This window comes from Microchirus variegatus (assembly GCF_963457635.1).
Source record: "Microchirus variegatus genome assembly, chromosome: 15".
NCBI lineage: Eukaryota > Metazoa > Chordata > Actinopteri > Pleuronectiformes > Soleidae > Microchirus > Microchirus variegatus.
Genome location: NC_139816.1, coordinates 6,256,459 through 6,275,426, shown reverse-complemented (window position 1 = coordinate 6,275,426; position 18,968 = coordinate 6,256,459). Strand labels below are relative to the sequence as shown.

At 43.0% G+C, this 18,968-nt stretch overlaps 1 protein-coding gene across 3 annotated transcripts in view; it reads left to right on the top strand.

Moving 5' to 3' along the window:
* The window catches only part of prex2 (phosphatidylinositol-3,4,5-trisphosphate-dependent Rac exchange factor 2), a gene marked incomplete at its 5' end in the record, with an annotated part of 93,782 nt that overhangs the window by 6,630 nt on the left and 68,184 nt on the right, over window positions 1-18,968 (top strand). For all 3 annotated transcript variants that reach the window (XM_083901571.1, XM_083901572.1, XM_083901570.1), the window contains 5 exons: window positions 10,980-11,051; window positions 12,897-13,019; window positions 14,500-14,604; window positions 15,904-16,005; window positions 17,219-17,380. In XM_083901571.1, coding sequence (XP_083757697.1) covers window positions 10,980-11,051; window positions 12,897-13,019; window positions 14,500-14,604; window positions 15,904-16,005; window positions 17,219-17,380 — 564 coding nt within the window. The remainder of the gene's footprint in view (window positions 1-10,979; window positions 11,052-12,896; window positions 13,020-14,499; window positions 14,605-15,903; window positions 16,006-17,218; window positions 17,381-18,968) is intronic.

The following is an 18,968-nucleotide window of genomic DNA, read 5'->3' as shown; positions in this document are numbered from 1 at the left end:
TCTACACAATGCCATGTTGTCAACAGAGGCGATTCTAGAGTCTGTAGGGGCCCAAAAAATTCCCAGGGGCCCTTCTTTCCAACCAGTGTTTGTCACCATTATGTTATAAATAATCTGACACCAACAAAAATGTATGAGTTCAAAACATTTTTTTTTTTTTAAATGAATGAAATAACACGGAAAAACCTTGTAATTAAAAGGTATGTGAAAATATATATGTAAAGAACAATAAAATACTGTAAATAGCTTTTTAAAAAAACTATATAAACTTTAAAGTAAGAAATACATTACACTGTTAAGAACCCACATTATAAAACAATATTAATATATAGAACAATAAAATACTGTAAATAACTGAAAAAAACACATAAACTGAGTAAAAAAGATATGCATTACACTGTAAATAATCCTCTTCATTTTCCAACTTGCAGAACGATAACTTCACACAGGTTAAAGTGAGGTGGGGCCCCTTTAGGGAGGGGGACTGGGATGTGGCTGTTCACTGCACATTTCAGTAAAAACAGCCCTCAGGCTCCAAGTGTCGGGGGGCCCCTATCAGCTCGGGGCCCCAAGCAGTTGCCTGCCTTGCCTGTTCACAAGCTGCGCCCCTGGTTGTCAAATCACAATAAATATTAATTATTGTCATTTTTGTCGAATAATGTGATGGTAAAAGTTGATGTACTTTCAAGGTTTTTTATGGTGTGTTGAAATGTCTACTTTCAGTTGATTTACTTCGACAAACAAAAAGACCTGGTTTGGTCCAAAGGTACCAAAGCCAGACCACGGTGTTGAAGTGTCAAAATCGGGGAGTGATGTGCAGAATTCTGGGCTGCGATACGTGGCAGGAGCAGTGGAAACTTGTGGTTTATTAGATTATTATTATTCTGGTGTTTCTACTCGTTTCAAGGCTTTTTCGTGTAACTCTCATGAAAGCAAATGTCAAGCAGAAAAAACAAGGTCATGATTCTGAAGTTGAGGTTTTAAAAAGTTTCACATTGGTTCAGAGAGTCATGGAGGGATAGCTTTACCTTTTGTGAGTCAACTTGTTTGTCTTGACTGTTTTTGTTTTGGCTTCTTTGGTGGTCGTTTGGTTAAAGACCTTCTCTCTTTCAGTGTAAACCTGCTCTAGCACAGACGTTTGTCTTGGAGGCCATTTTCAAGCAGAATTTCCTTCCTTCCTTCCTTCCTTCCTGACTTTTCACCATCTTTACATTGTGCTGCATGTTTCCTGCCACACACACACATACAGACTTCATTGGTGGTGCAGAATCAGGAGAACTGACAGACTTTGAGCTATCATGAAGTGTCCACTGCGAATGTCTAGACAGGTTTTTTGTGTTTCCCTCTGTGGGTTTTTTTTTGAACTCACACTTTCCATGTCAGTCATGCCTCTGTCTGTCCTTCATTTTCTGGGCTCCTGAAGCATAAACATGCAGAGCAGAGCCCGGGTCAGCCAGACACCATGGGGAAATTCCACTTCACCCCAAATTATTTAATTAAGCTCTTGAAAAAAGATTTCACAAAAAAGAGAAGCTCAGCGACAGACAAGTGTCTCTGTGTCTCCACGCCAACATGCTAATCCTGACTGCCTCTTTCTTTTCCTTCTGTTTCTCTCTTATTCAAACACATTAATTCAATCGACCTTTAAATCCTAACTGGCCTCTATATTACCATCGATTATCTCTGACCGTCTCTCGGGCCACGCAGTGATTTTTTTCCCCCTCTGTGAACATAAAATTATCGATTGAAGCAACTTTAAAGTTACAGTCCATAAATTTTCATATTCGTGGTTATATATTAGTCACTTTTTTAGTCATGTTTTTCTGGACTTGCATTCCTTCTGGACTGATTGAAGAAAATTTGACCTTGTTGTTTTAAAGAACGTAATCTCAGTTTATCATTTCATGTTCGGCTACCTCGGCGTTTGTCATTTTGGACACGTCCAAACTCGCAAACCCAGTCAAGGTCAAGATTGATTGGAGCATTCTTAGTCATCTGAAATTTGAATTACAATCGTACACTTTTTGGAAATGTATGGAAAATGTATTCAAACGCGAAACCACAGTAAAAATAAGTAGTGCTGGGCACGTCAACGGCAGTTAAGTTTATGCACATTAACGCATGACACGCACTGGAGTCCAGGCACCGTTTATCAGTTAGCTGCGTTAGCTCCTTTAGCGCCGTTAGCGTGCCTACAGTCGAACTGTCGGAAAAGAGTAGTGCTACAAATAACCAGCGTACCCATGTACTGCGTATGTGTGCCTCTGTAAACTCATTTTGACAATCGGGAGTCACGTAAACATGACGTCACAAGCGTCATTTTCCGGTCAGTCGTCATGGAAACGCGTCATGTTCTAACGTGCGTTAACGTTGACGCTGTTGACACCTAAGAATCGGGCGCAAAAGAATCGGGCGCAAAAGATTCGGACGCAAAAGATTCGGACGCAAAAGAGTGAATGTACAATAAGTCGGAATTTAGTCCACACTCCACCATGTCCAGATCCAACATGTGTGTGTGTGTGAGAGGCTGACACTGCACGTTTCCTCTCTTTTATTGCCAGTAAAATAGACGACAGCAGGGTGGGGAACACATCCACCAGACCCCCCCCCCACTGCCAAGTTATCAAATGTGCTGTGTGTGTGTGTGTGGCAGACGACCGATTCTGCTGAGTCATCTTGGAGATCGATCCGGGCTGTTTGTGTATGTGGGATCAGTGGGATCTGTCCCTGAAGACACTTGGGCGCTCAAACTCGCTGTCCGACATCCAAATTCTAAGTCGGAAAGACCTTTCTCATATGCTGAGTATGTCTGCCGTGATGGGTGAAATTGAACGGACTCACAACCTGTGAGATATTCACTTAGGCGAGCACAAGCATCATTTTACACTCCTTTCACTCCAGCGCCGCTCGGTAGGGTGCACTGCAGACGCTTTGGACACAGACATATTCGTTAGATAAACTGCTCGGTTCCAGCTGTTGTTGAATCTCCTCGTGTGCCAGGGTCAGGGGAAGGACGAGAATAACATCAAAGGGAAGAGAATCTCTTTATCCTCAATGAAAATAGTGATTTTTTTTTTCCCCCTGTGTTTTTCCAGGAATGTCCTAAAACAATAAACATTCGAATGGCGTTCCAAGAACTATCTCTCGTTGTCTGGAAAGATAGTATTATATGTTTGTTTTGGAGCTCACGCCAACAAACGAGTGTTCCTCAGCAGAGCTGAAGCAATTAATCCGTTAATAAATTAATCGTCAACTATTTTGATAATCGATTAATCGGTTTGAAGCTTTTTTCATGATTAAAACAAGATTGTTTTAGCTTCTCAAATGTGAATATTTTCTTTGTTTCTTTGCTCCACATAAAGAAATCATTAAAATCATTGGTTTGTGGACAAAACGAGTCCACAAAAAAATCGTCATTTCCAGGTTTGACAAACACTTATCAACGTTTTTAACATTTTATGGACCAACTGATTAATCTAGATAATAATTGACAGATTAAATAATCCTTAGTTGCAGCTCTATTCCTCAGTCAAATTGACTTAACTTTCACGAGACGATCCTGTGAAATGAATACGCTCTATGTTCTCGCTGCTGCTAATTAAAACCAGAGAGTCCTGCACTGAGCTGTGCAGACGAAGCCTTAATAGCCACTCCCAAGATAGACAAATTAACATTCCCCCCACTGTATTTAAATTGTCTGTTTCCTCTGCACATTCCCAGTGGACAGAAATGGATCCATTTGGAAAAATAAGACCAGTTATGAGAGCATTAAGATAAGAAGATGAGGACGACGTGTCATTAGGACCTGTCAGGAGAAGGGAGGGGTTTGTTGGAGAGAAAAGCTACAAAGAGCCTTTTCTCTCTTTTTCGGATGTTCCCCACAGAGTGCGCTCTCTGCATCAGAGCCCGACTTTGTCTTGGGTCCGGTTCAGTTTTTGCCGAGGAGAACTTCAACTCTTACTGTTTCCAGGGAAAAGAAATAAAATAAATGTGATGTGCTATTCCTTCTGATGTTCAGACGCTCCCCTGACCGCACAACAACATTATGTATTATTACTCTTACCGTTAGTCACACCAGGTTCAACTGTTGTTGCCGAGAGTTCTGTTGCCTTGGACTGCTGATTTAACCGGGCAGTTTTTAAGAAGCAAACAAAAATGAACCACAAAATCAAAATACACAAATTGCAAATAAAATATACAGTTAAGCATTCGTTTGAAAATACACTTTTTGTTTGCAATGATTGGACATTTTTTGTTTGAGTTTGCGCTCCCACACTGGTATTATTGTTTTCCCAATTCTGATCATGGGCGAGGTTTAGGACAGGAAGTAGTCACTGGTTTGGAGTCTCTGTCAAGTGAGGGAGCGCAAACGCAAAAGAGTCAGACGCCAAAGGGTCAGACGCAAAAGAGTCAAACGCAAAAGTGTCAGATGCAAAAGAGTCAAAAGCAAAAGAGTCAATTCATAAAGTGTTTTGAAAATATTGACACAAATCTAAATCCTGAAGCTAACAGGTGAGTCCACAGACTCTGATGGTTTCAAAATGGATCTAAGGCCAAGCTGTACTCATAGCGCCCCCTTCTGGACCACTGGACTGTGGTAATTACTTGGGGGAGGCCATTGTGTTGAAGATTCAACCCCTCTCATTAGAGGTCGAGCGATATGGGTTATTCTACGGCCTGGTTTTTGAGGGCAGCCAGTGGTCGTTCATCGGTGCCAGTATTTTAAGTTTTTCTTGTCTGATAAAATTGAACTCTTTTATAATTTTATAATAAGTAATACAAAAATTGCTCATCTTCAGTAACACGAGTGGTGGGTTTCCCCCATCTATGTCTACATAAACAATTAAATACATGAAACAGGCCATCAAAAAAAAATAAATAAACAACATAATTGTTTAGTTCCTTAGCAACATAGAGAGAACAATTGGCCCATTATTACGTCCACATGTAGGAAGTACAGTAATGGCACCACATCCTCTCTACAGGGTAACAAGTTTTGAAAGACCAAACAAAAGTCTGCACTTCCTATTTCCTATCTGCTTTTCCCCCTGTACTATTTTCTCTCTTTTTTTTCTCACCAGTACAAACGCTCACACACAGAAAACCCAGAGAGACTCAGGTGTTTTTTCCAGAGTTTGCCTGAGGGCGTCGAGCTGCGAGCTACACCTGTTACCTGCTGCTGCTGCTGCTGCTGCCCCTTTAACTGTTATCGCCGCACTTTTACCATTTCCTCTCTTCCTCCCCGGAGCACAGACACGGCACTCTCAAAAAGACTGTTACAATAATGAGCATCGCTTCACAGTCTAGTGATTCACTCCACTGGGCTTTGTCATGTGGAAGCTGCTGTTTGTGTCTCCATCTCCGGCGCTCAATAGCCTTTGTTTCCTTCTTTTTTATCTGCTAACACGAAGAGAATTCTTTCACAGACTGTAGATCAGAAATAGTATTCCTGTACTTGTGTTGTTGTTGTTATTGTTTCATTTAAAGCTCACATAGAGTGGTCCTGTTGCACATATATGTGTTACGGAGGTCTACTTACACACATTAACTTGTTTTTATGGTCAAAACCTCCTGGTTGCTGTAAACGAGCCGATAGAAATCTCTCCTTATTGAAGCTCTCGTCAGCCGCGCTGTTTCAGATTGATATCTCGCACAGCTCCTCTGGAACGGTGGATGCACTGCTACTCATTATCAAAACATTGTTTTAACAATGTTTAAAAATAGTTTAGTCACGACTCCCCTCCGCGGTCCCATTTATGACTTTGACCCAGAGTCAGAAGACACTGTCGCTCGTGAAACACCTCCACAACGCACGTTATTCTTCTTCTGCAATTCAATGTACGCAACCGGATGTGCCCGGACTAGTGCCCGGAGCAGGACGATCTGCTGTTCAGGAGAACCGCTGTTTACGTAACTGGACCGAGTTATTTCAGAGATCAGACTGAGTCCAAGATTACAATAAAACACATCGTTCTCAGCAGTGGCTGAACTGTTTGTTTTGAACCTTCAGGGCTTCGTAAACAAGGTAATGACGCAGATACACACTAAAAAAACAGTGTTAATTGGAACTTCCGGTCTAGGTCCGCTTTAAAACAAAGTGTGTTCAGGTATATTTTAGATGTGCTTTTGCTGTCTCACTAATCACAAATCAACAGAATGGACACAGGGAGTCAGTGGTGGACAACAGAGCCAGTTTGTCCAGTAGAGTCAGAAAAAGGTTTGTTCTGTCTTGCAGAGTTTTTTCTTTTGTGAGCAAAAATCATTTCTAGTTTGGTCACAGAGTAAAGTGAAAAAATCATGTTGTCATTTCAGAAAGAGCACGGTGTTCCACCGTTGAATTATTTGATCCGTTAGGACTGACATTGACTGGACATGGTGTTCCCGTCCACTTCTCGCTGAACGCTCCAACAGATGTGCGAGAACAAGCTTCTGTACCTGATTCAGTCATTTCTGCAGCTCGATACGCTTTTCTGTCCTTTTTCTTTCATCAGTCAGGTCAATTTTCTGCTCTTTTTGTGAAACATCTTCTTTCCCTCTCTCTCTCCGTGGGTGGATTTGTATTCCCGTCAGAGTCCACATCTGCAGGGAGTGTGTGTCTTTGCAGCGTCATAAACAACACTCTCTCCCCTCATTACGCTTGACATTGACTGTTGTCACATATACCGTACACACAGAAGAATGTCCGTCATTGTCCCGCGTCCTCGTTACATCACGGAGCCGTTTGGAGGAAGCAAAGTCGTCCCCTGTTTTTGCCAAACTTCTCTGGTGTGTGATTCATGTGTATCATTGACACGGAGGTAAACACACGCAGAGGGAGGGGCTCAGGCCTTCCTCTGATTGTATCTTTCCAATCTGGCAAAAAGATCAAGAGGGGGTGGGGGGGGGGACAACACGGCATAATATCCATTCACAGAGTTTCCTCCTGACCTAGGTTGGCACAGAACATGCTGTGTCGCCATGGTAACAGCCCTGCAGCTAGTCCGTTTGCCCCGTGGGCCTCTCAGTGTTCCTCTACCAGACAAAAAAGTGACAATTTTAATATCTTTACTCCACAAAACATGAGCGCTCTGTCCGGTGATGAAGTGGTGTCATGTATTTTTAAGTACTGCAGGTTCTGTTGTTTGACGCCAGTTTCTTGGTTACAGTATTTGTTTGGGAGTAAACATTGGGGCTTTCACACATCTTTATTTGATCCCAACATGAGTGCATCTTAGGCCTCACGGGCCAAGATTTCCAAATCCAATTCCCTGTGGTGTAGAGCTGAAATGATTAATTGATTACTAAATTGATCGTCAACTATTTTGATTATTGGTTTGAAGCTTTTTTCAATTCCTAAACTGTGGAATAAATGCCAGATATAGAAAGTGAAAGTTATCTTGGTTAAAGTAGCCAAAAAATTAACTCATTGAACATTTTTGACAATTCTACAGCCATAAAATCAAAATAAATCCAGATTATCATGATGGTCAACTATCTAGTGTGACCCTAACTTTACACTTGAAAATTAGCGTTACCCTCTTAAACTCGGGAGTAGAACCTTTAATAGTGATTTGTCCTACTATGTCGTGCTTGAGCGTTAAATAAACGTGAGATCAACTTTCACTCGCGTCAAAAGTGGTTCTGCTGTCATTTCGGCTTATTTACACGTGAAAAAAAACAACCCTTGAGACAGGAAGAAGAGATGAAATATCGCGTTTGGCCGAAGAGAGGGAGTCGGCGCCTCGGGAGAATCGTACGAAAGACATCGGCACACTCACTCTGTGGACAATCACCTGCTAGATTCACACTCTCACCTCAGTCAGACATAGCAGAGACTCGGAATCTGCTCCATAAAATCTGTTAAAAGTGTACGTTTGCAGTGCATAAAAGTCGGGTTTGTCTGTGATCGGGAAGGCAAATACGCTGCACGTTCATACACTTGCTGTATAGTCGCCGGAGGGGGTGGGGTGGGGGGGCTTATATTCACCGTCACCCAGGATACTGTTACTCTGTCCATGAATCCAGTGAACGTCCCATTCACTGTGTGTGGACTGGGTCCAGGATTAGTCTCTCAACTTCAACAAGGCCCAACAGGTCTTGGCATTTCCAACAAGAAAGTCTCAACCGTCCATAGTTCTAGGAAAAATCGAGTCATTTTTCCAGAGTCCCTGCTTATTTGTGATAAGATGTAGCTGTAGAGTTAATGCTGTGCAGATTTAGAGCTCATTTCCTGTCGGAGAGACTCTTCATTATTATCATTGAAGTGATCAAATCCCTAAGGAGCCCATGTTTGACGATGGGACGCCGCGTTTACTGCTCTACTTCAGCTCAGCCACAGGTCACATACAGTAAACCCTGCCGTGGTCTTTTTGTGAGAGGTCTGTGAAGTGAATTCCGTGTTTGTCCGTATTAGACTTGCTAATCAGATGCTAATGCCCGTGAGTGGCAGAGTTTGCGAGGCAAGGCAGCCACGGAATTGTAATCAGGGCGAAGGGTGGCCCGACGACAAAGAGGCTGATTATTTAAGCCAACCAGAAACTCGATGTACGCTTCCCTTTCATGTGTCGCTCCATGTCAATACAGTGTGATTTAAGATGATTTCACTTATTTTTTTCCCCCACATCATCATCATCATCATCATCATCTTGTGTTCCTTTAAAGACATTGAACAGAACATTGGCTCTGTAATTAGCTGGAAACTCTGTTCCCATCTGTGCACAGTTAATCAAATAAAGTGTTTCAATCAGGTCAGTATAAGTCACAACCACTGTTTTTTTTTAGTTTGCGGTGTGAAGGAGTCATTCCTGGCTCGTCTGCTCGTTAGAATAAGTTGTTTATTTGCTTTTTTTGGGTGTATTATTCTGAGGTTTGCTCAGGTCATGGCTGCACTGGGCGACAGACGGCGTTACGGCCCTCAGAGAGGCAGTAAAGGGATGCCCACGGCTGGGGTCAACTGCAAAGACAGATGCAACTCCTTACTGCGCTGAGCTCAGTCACATATTCAAACAAAACTTTTGAAGAAGCGTGTTTAAAATACATTTTTGTTGGCAATGATCGGAATTTTGTTTGTTCCGACTCTTTTGCGTTAGCGTTCCCTCGCTTGTTCTTTGTGCCGTGGTATTATTGTTTCCGATTCTGACCGTGGGCGGGGCTTAGGACAGGAAGTAGTCATGGGCTTGGAATCGCTGTGAAGTGAGGGAGCAAACACAGACGAGTCAGATGCAAAAGAGTCAGATGCAAAAGAGTCGGACGCAAAAGAGTCAAATGCTAAAGAGTCAAATGCCAAAGAGTCAAACGCCTAAGAGTCAAATGCAAAACAGTCAGATGCAAAAGATTCAAACGCAGAAGAGTCAGATGCAAAATAGTCAGATGCAAAAGAGTCGGACGCAAAAGAGTCAAACGCAGAAGAGTAAAATGCAGAAGAGTCTAACACAAAAAAGTCAGATACAGAAGATTCAAACGCAAAAGAGTCAGATGCAAAAGAGTCAGACGCAAAAGATGGACGTTTTATTTTGCTTTTGTGGAGTGTATTATTCTGGGGTTTGCTCAGTCAAACGCAGAAGAGTCAAACGCCTAAGAGTCAAGCGCCTAAGAGTCGAATGCAGAAGAGTCAGACGCAAAAGGGTAAAATGCAGAAGAGTCAGACGAAAAATGTGTCAGACATTTATTTTGCTTTTGTGGATTGTATTATTCTGGAGTTTGCTCAGGTCATGGCTGCACTGGGCGACAGATGTAACTTCTTACTGCTCTGAGCTCAGTCACGTCGGGTGATCGCGGCTGTATCAGGGATGAAATGTGTGTTTTCCAGTGTGTGCAGCACTGGTGGCGTCTCCCCTCCTCTGCCTGTTATGTTGCCATGTTACACTGGTTTTGTGAAAAAGGGATTTGTGTGATCAGTGACAGGCCAATTAAGTTGAGAAAATTGAATTTCCACAGCACCGCATCGTGGCCCTGTCTTCTAAATTTGCACCGTGATGAACACAGTTGGACTCAAACTAACTCCTTCTGCTTTTTCATTGAGTTAATCCAGCATCAGTGTCAGTGGTTTCTGCCCCAGTGTTTCAGCAGGCTAATGAAATCCAATTGTATGAATCCAATCTCTGCCTTTTCATGCATTTGGAGAACAAATAATATGACAAGGTTTTATCAAGGCAGAAACAGACACGACACAAGTTGTTTTGCTCAAATTTAACATCTCTTTGAAAAGCAGGGACTTTGTTTTTGTTGTTGTTGTTTAACATCGACTTTGACGACGTAGCCTTGAAATATCTTTTGTAATTTATATTTCATGAAGGTTTCTGATTCTCAATTCCTTGCTCTGGATTTCATCACAACTTCCCAGACATCAATCAAAACTTTGATGCTGCCAATTTTTATTCGTCCCCCCCTAGAACTTTAAACTCTGACGATAGATTCCCATCTGCCGGATTGTTTTTCAAACGCGCATAAACATAAAGATTCCTCTCTGGTAACCTGTTGATGGATGCCTTCTTCAAGAGGCAGACCTCAGAGAATCGCTTATTCCCCTCTTTAAGCCACGAGTTAAGAATACATTAAAGGCACATAATCTTAATTTGACATTCTCAGAAAGTATTAAACGCTGTTGTCGTGGGGGAACCAGTGTTGTCAGAGACTGAAGAAAGTCGGAGCACTTCCCATACTTCTCACTTTGCCCACGCTTGGCCTCTCCGTCTCCGTCTCATCTCCAGCCACTTAACATTGTCTTTGAAATCCCCATGCACGGCAATTACTCCGTGTTTTTACTATTCACTGCAGATTGTGTTTCACGTGCGTATCAGGTGACCATTGTGATGGTTACCAATTTACTCTGGCGGCAGCAGCTGCAGCTGCAGGCAAAAGGGCCTCAAAGGGCCAACGCACTTTTTTTTTGGGGGGGTCTTTTAAAAGGTACAAACTCATCAGTCGTCAAAGACGTAATTCAATCCTGGGGCCACTTTAAGAAAAAGTGTTAACAGTTGCTTTCCTTTCCTCTCCTTCAGGTGTTTCTACATCGTCTGAACCAGTATGCGGCAACCAAACTGGACAAGAACATCACGGAGGAAACGGTTAAGGTGAGGGTCAACCTGTGAGCTGTGCTACTGCATTTAAATGAGGGGACACTTAGAAATGTCCTTATATTTGAAGGAAAAACACTTTTTTTCAATGAATATAACATTAAATGAATCAGAAACGACTATTCTAGCTGCAAACATATGGTTTTTAATGGAATATGTACATAGGTGTATAGAGGCCCATTTCCAGTGTTCTAATAGTACATTGTGTTTGCTAATGGTGTTATAAGGCTATTGGATGATAAGAAAACCCTTGTGCAATGATGTTAGCACAGCTGAAAACAGTTTTGCTTGTTCTTTGCGTTAACGCATGGCGTGTTTCCATGACGACTGACCGGTAAAGGATATATGTGACGTCATGTTTACGTGCTGCGGCACCGGAGTCTAGGCACCGTTTACCAGTTAGCTCCGTTCGCTGCATTAGCTCCTTTAGCTCAGTTAGCTCAGTTAGCTCCTTTAGCGCCGTTAGCGCGCCTACAGTGGAACTGGAGCTTTATTAAACGAAAAGAGCAGCTATTCAAACTGTACTGTGTATGTGTGCCTCTGTTTTTAAAGTTTAGCGTGACTTTAGCGTTACTCGTTTTAACAATCGGGAGTCATGGAAACATGACGTCACGCGTGTCTTTTTCCGATCAGTCGTCATGGAAACGCGCCATGTGTCAACGTGCGCTAACCGCCGTTAACGTGCCCAACGCTAAATATAAATCATTATTTCTAATCTTGTCAATGTCTTGAGTATATTTTCTATTCATTTTGCAACTCTTTTGATGAAAAAAGTCTGACTTTTAGTGGAAAACACAAACAAATTTATATATAGGTGACCCCAAACTTTGAACGTTTGTGTACAATTGACTTTTACTCTTGTTTTCATATGGAGACCCGGTCCATGAAAGGGCGCGGAAATTACGCCGGAAACTGCCTCCCATATTTGGGATAGTGTTTCAACCTGAAAATAGTTGAATTCTGAATGAGGAGGGAAAGAAGTGGTGGGCGAGGGCCAGGAGGAAGCAGCTGTAACTATAATCTATTTAGAAATGATTCTGGCTGTAGGATCATAAAGGATGCTCCCTCTCTTTGCTTACACTTACAAGATAAACACACTTTTGGTTCGGTGGATATTTACTGAGCGTCCGCTGCGTGTTTTTGTTTGGGAACATGCTGTACAGAGATGACTTTGAGATGGGGGGGGGGGGGTTCGGCAGATACACAGTCAGAGTGGAAATGCACAGTTTTTCTGTTCTGTATCACTGAAGATTAGTCAGGCCTCACGCGCTCATAAAAACCTTTTACTAGTTTCTTCCTCCGTGCAGTGTCAGCGTATTGTTTTGTCCTTTAATACCCACCACTGAAGTGGCACGAAAGAGGGGTGGGGGCACAGAAGTCAACAACCACATGAAGGCAAAGTTGCCATCCAGCAGATCTGTTAAAACACTATAACGTCTCAAATGTGAATATCAAAGACCCACAAAGACCCACACCACAATAAACAACTGCAGCTGGAGCAGAGACAGATGTGTGTATATATATATATATATATATATACACACTACTGTTCAAAAGTTTGGGGTCACCTATACAATTTTTGTTGTGTTTTCCATTAAAAGTCAGACTTTTATTCATCAAAAGAGTTGCACTATGAATAGAAAATATAGTCAAGACATTGACAAGATTGGAAATAATGATTTTTATTCCAAATAAAGAAGCAGCAAAACTGTTTTCAAGGGTTTTCTCATCATCCAATAGCCTTCTAACACGATTATCAAACACAATGCACCATTAGAACACTGGAAATGAGCCTCTAAACACCGATGTACATATGTCTTGATATCTTTTTGTCTCTTCCAGGTTTTGTTCTCCAACATCGAGGAGATTCTGGCCGTCCACAGAGACTTCCTGTCCATGGTGGAGGAGCTGCTGCAGCCTGAGCCTCACGCTCACCATGAGATCGGACGCTGCTTCTTGCACTTTGTGAGGAACGATTCATCATTTCTTCTGTTATTAATAACCCTCTGTTTACTGGAGCCTGTGATCTAAAGAATCTTCCTCTTCTGCGACGACGAGTTCCCCTCTAGAAACGATCAGATGCACCACGTGTTATCAATCCGTCTCTCTGCGGATTTACCCCGTGATGAGACGGGCGCACATGTGAGATACGCGTGATGTACTGATATACTGCGCGCTATAGATCGCACACTTCTTTGATGCGGAGCCTGAAGTCAGGCTGGCACGTAATGGCTTCCAGGGGCCTCGTAAATCTGCAGCGTCGTCATGTGTCGAGGCTTTAGGGAGCGACTTGTACAGGTGAACGCAAGATGAGTGATGGAGCAGTGTTGAGATGACCCCTCTGTGAAAATGAGATGTAATCCAGGGAAGGCATAACTGAAAAAAAAACACCCATGACTCATGATCTGTCGTTTAGTCACGAGCGATCGTGTGAATCCGTGAGATAAGACTTTAATCCTGGAGCTTTTTTTGCTTTTCAAGTCTCGTTCTCTTGTTGTGGTTTATTGTCCTAAAAGTAAAAAGACAGAGTTGCTCTATGCGGCTTTGCTTCATAAAATGGGTCAAATGTAATTCAAGCAGACAGCTGTCCACTCTGAGTCCTTAGAAAACCTGACTCGGGGGGGGAAAACGTTGTGTTTTGAACACGCTCCTGCTCCTGTTGTTACGTGAGTTAGGTCGTTCCACGTCACCGGCGTTATCTTCTGACGTCCACGCGCGACGTTTACCGCTCTGTCCTGACTTTCTTTGTTGTGAGTGATTTAGAATCTGCTGCTGCTGCCGAGACAAAGGAAGATTAATGTCATGAGAATCTATTTAGCGGAACGTTGCTGGTCATATGGCTGCAAGGCAGATGACAGGAAATAATTGTATATACACTATTGTTCAAAAGTTTGGGGTCACTTAGAAATTTCCTTATTTTTTGAAGGAAAAGCACTTTTTTTCCAATGAATATAACATTAAATGAATCAGAAATACACTCTATACATTGTTAATATGGTAAAGGACTATTCTAGCTGCAAACATCTGGTTTTTAATGGAATATGTACATAGGTGTATAGAGGCCCATTTCCAGTGTTCTACTGGTACATCGGGTTTGCTAATCACGTTAGAAGGCTATTGGATGATTAGAAAACCCTTGTGCAATGATGTTAGCACAGCTGAAAACAGTTTTGCTGCTTCTTTATTTGGAATAAAAATCATTATTTCTAATCTTGTCCATGTCTTGACTATATTTTCTATTCATTTTGCAGCTATTTTGATGAATAAAAGTGTGACTTTTAATGGAAAACACAACAAAAATTGTATAGGTGACCCTAAACTTTTGAACGGTAGTGTATATATATAGTACATTATCTATTCAATTATGGAGAAGACAGAGTGCAGAAGAATACAACTGCTATATTTCTTATGCATTGCCCTGTTTAACCTTGTCCTCCTCCTGCAGAAAAGCCGTTTCCAGATTTACGACGAGTACTGCGGGAACCACGAGAAGGCTCAGCGGCTGCTGCTGGAGCTCAACAAGATCAGGAGCGTCCGGACGTGTTTACTGGTGAGAGATGTGCACGGCGTGACATTCATTCAGCTGCTTTATATGAGCTGTGAGCGGCGGATACAAGAAGGTTTTAAGTATTTCAATCTGAATCTGAATAAGCAAATTCACGCTGTGGTTTGTTTGTTTGGAAAACTCTTGCATAGTTGTATTCTGAGGATTCTTTTTGGGGGGGGTCACGAGGGATCAAAAGTGGGGTTTGGACATTCCTCGTCTATGAAAACACACGTGTAGACGCACACACACACACGGCAGCTGGACAGTGTCAAAGCTGATGTGACTCTGATGTGTGGGCGGACTCCTTCTTCCTGTCCTGACGCTCTCAGAGACTTTCTCTGCCACGGGGGGGCGGGCGGGGGGGCGTCATGTTGCTAGAACAAAGGATGACCACAATCCCTCTGTGGACAAGATAAACCGTGTGTGTGTGTGTGTGCTCGGTGAGGTCAAGAACACTGGACCCCGTTTCTTTTCTCTCGACTCGTCTCTTGATATCATTTACAGACGTTTGTCCTCTGCTCTCGGTCTTTTCCTGCGTTTCTGTTGCTGCGTGCGACCGTCGGTAATCCTAATCCTCTGCCTCACCTCAGAGCCGTGTCACACACACACACACACACACACTCGCACCACCACCACCACCACCACCACTACTGCCCCCCCGATGTTTTAAAGCTTCCATAAAAAACACAGAGCGCTTTGAAATGGAGATCTACAGCAGAGTTAGGAACCTGCGGGAGAACCCGCAGAGTCTGACCACAGCCTTAGTCGAATTGATTGACTGCTGCTGCTGCGGTGAAGCAAACAACCTTTAGACGCTAATTAATGGAGTGAGAAATGAAACGCACACACGCTCGTATCCAACAGCTGCAAGTGTGTCTTTAATTTAAGACGCCAGAGGAGGCCAAGATATTAATTGACTTTGATTTAATGACCTCCCCTTCCATCAGAGGTGGAGCACGAGTGTCGTGTTTCTCTCCGACCTGCGCTCAGCTGCAGGCTAATACACTCCGGTGATATCCGCTGACCTCCTCCACTAAACCGTTGACCTGTTGGCTGCTATAAAGCCCTGGTTTATTTGTTTACGCTGTAACGATCGCTCTCATCTAAACGATGCGAGGTGAGAAGCAAGATTAGCTCGTGACCTCGTGGCCTCAGCCGTGTCGGTTAAAGGTCACGCGGTCGTCAGAAGAGCTCTCAGTTGATGGCTTTTTATCTGTGGGGTTAGAATTGAGTATTGAAACGATGTTGTGTTGTGATGTGTCAGATGTCAACATCCTCTTCTCCTCCTCTCTCTAACTTTAGAACTGCATGTTGCTCGGAGGGCGGAAAAACACAGAGGTCCCGCTGGAAGGTTACCTGGTTGCTCCTATTCAGAGGATCTGCAAGTACCCGCTGCTGCTCAGAGTGAGTCTGGTCCTCCTGTCACCTCCTGCACACCACCCTTTCTTTTCTTTCTTTCTTTTCATCCAGCACCACCCAGTCATTAGTCTGGGGCTGTCCCGTTCTCTCTCGCTAATGAAACACTGCTCTCGACACTTCCCTTGCGCTCTGGGTTCTCCGGCGCAAACCGCATCGCAGGAATAACACGAGAACCTATCATCACCTCCTCCTCCACCTCTTGCCCGGCTGCGTCCTCAGACACTTTGACCATGGCTCATTCATACCTGAACGCTTCCGTTTCCCTTCGTTTGAGAAACGACAGCGAAATTAAATACGCGTTCAAACGCTTGTTACAAGCTAATGTTCTCTAAATAGGCTGTAGTTCAAGTTTAGAGATGTTATAATAATAATAAGGGGGCGGTTTGATGCAGGGCCATTTGAAGTCTTGAAGTCTGAAACAGAAGATGCAGTACAGTATATATTCACAACTGTATACATTTGCCCTGTAGAAGTTGACAGAAGCTTTTTGGGCGACCTGAAGCGGTATTTTTTGAAAATGCCGGCCTCGCATTTCCATGTAAGACAGAGAATACGCTACTTTAGGAAAACAGTGACGTCACATCCCCATGGTTTTACCAACTACTGTCAGTGAAAAGTAACTAAAGTCATTATGAGTGTTGAATCGTAAAAAAAATACGATATCATTTACTTGAATAAGCAAAACAGATCAGTGATTGTGTCCCTGACTCTCCGTCTGTAGTAAATACAGTTAGATTGATCTCACTCGTGCTGCAGAATTCATGCTTCTCCTTCTCGTTAAGTATTTAGGTTCATGACAGGAAGTGGTTACTTCCTAGATTTGTCGCTAGTCGCTGATTTGTCGGAAAAAGTCGCTAAATATTCACACGGAAACAGAAAGACATTATTTCCCTTTCTTTTCCCTCGCTTGGTTCGTTCTGTCTCCCTCTTCTTCTCTGTTTTTTTGCTGTATAACGTTACAGCGCCACTTACAGGCCTGGCATATGTACTACAGCGTGTGGACGTGGCCTCAGACTCGTTGCAGACACAGAGGTTACATTTTTCAACCGGCCAGCTCGTGCACATTTTTCTTCTCATGCTTCTAATAATGTGAAAATTATATTTCAGCCACCCGTAGATGTCCTCGATCTATAAAACGATGCCTGGAATCATCAATATTTGCATCATGTGTAACAAGATGATGCTCCTGCTTGTGCAGGAGCTGCTGAAGAGGACTCCGAAGAAGCACAACGACTACGCCATGGTGCAGGAGTCTCTGCACGTGATGAAGGCCGTGTGCACCAGCATCAACGAGGCCAAACGGCAGATGGAGAAGCTGGAGATCCTGGAGGAGTGGCAGTCTCACATCGAGGGCTGGGAGGTGTGTGTTTTAATGATTTTAACGTCCACGTCTGGCTGCAGTGTTCGGATTTCCCTGCTTTTTAACTCCCAAAGCTGGAAGTCGTGACATATTTAAAGCCACTTTAAAGCTCTGCAGTGCCTGTGCAGTTCAACGGGGAATTCAAATCGGCGTGACTCCTGTAGCCTTTTAAGCGTTCTCCCTCTCTCACGTGGAGAACAATGACTTCTATTCACAATGGCCAGATTCTTTCCGCCTGGATGAGCCCTGTGTGCTTTGAGGTGACTGATCCAATCATCATCAGGTAGATTGAACGTCTTTGTCTGGAAAGTTGACCTCAGATTATGATGAGTTGTGGGAGACGGTAACACAGGGGTCAGCAGGGCCTTAAGGCTGCCTGGGAAGAGGAACAGTGGTGGTTATTGTAAACGCTGATGTAATTGACCTCGCTCCGGTCTAAAGAAGGTGCCTGAAGAGTTCCTGGACACATGCGGACGAAGAGATGCTGCCAGTGTTGACTCAGCTTTGGACCAAGGTGTAAGGGAAGTCGGGGATTGTTTTCACTGGAGTTTGAAACCCAGATTTGAGACGGGGACAAGATACGGCGGAGTGTGATTGGACTTCCTCACGTGTGTTGTTTTAGGATCACTGTCAAATATTAGACTTTAGCTGACTTTTAAGTGAATTTTATCCTTTCACAGTAACGTATGTACACTACAGTTCAAAAGTTTGGGCTCACCTATACAATTTTTTAGTGTTTTCCATTAAAAGTCAGACTTTTATTCATCAAAGAGTTGCAAAATTAATAGAAAATATCGTTGAGACCTTGACAAGATTAGAATCCATAGCTAATGGAGCTAATGCAGCGAATAGAGCTAACTGGTAAACGGTGCCTGGTCTCCGGTGCCACGGCACGTAAACATGACGTCACACACATCCTTTACCGGTCAGTCGTCATGGAAACGGGCCATGCATTAACATGCGCTAGCATGCGTTAATGTGCGTTAACGCAAAGAAGCAGCAAAACTGTTTTCAGCTGTGCTAACATCATTGCACAAGGGTGTTCACAGGTTTTCTAATCATCCAATAGCCTTCTAACACGGTTAGCTAACACAATGTACCATTAGAACACTGGAAATGGGCCTCTATACACCTATGTACATATTCCATTAAAAACCAGACGTTTGCAGCTAGAATAGTTGTTTACCACATTAACAATGTATAGAGTGTATTTCTGATGCTTTTCCTTCAAAAATAAGGACATTTCTAAGTGGCCCCAAACTTTTGAACGCTAGTGTTTGCAGACGGATAATGAGGACGTTATAAAAAGACTCTTGGTTACACTTAATCTAACACAAATGCTAATGAAAATAAACACTTGAGCTTTTACATGTATACACTAATAAAGACCACATAATCAGGTCTAAAAATAGGGTGATTTAGAAAAGAGGCTCAGTGTTGGGTGCGGTGTCACTTTGTGGTTTTTCTCCTCAGCTCTTTTATTAATCATACAACATTAGCTCACTCTGGAGCTGGGATCTTTCTTAACAAGATGCAGCTAAAGACGGGACAGGAGAAGAGAAAGAACAGGAAGTGAGATGATTTTCTG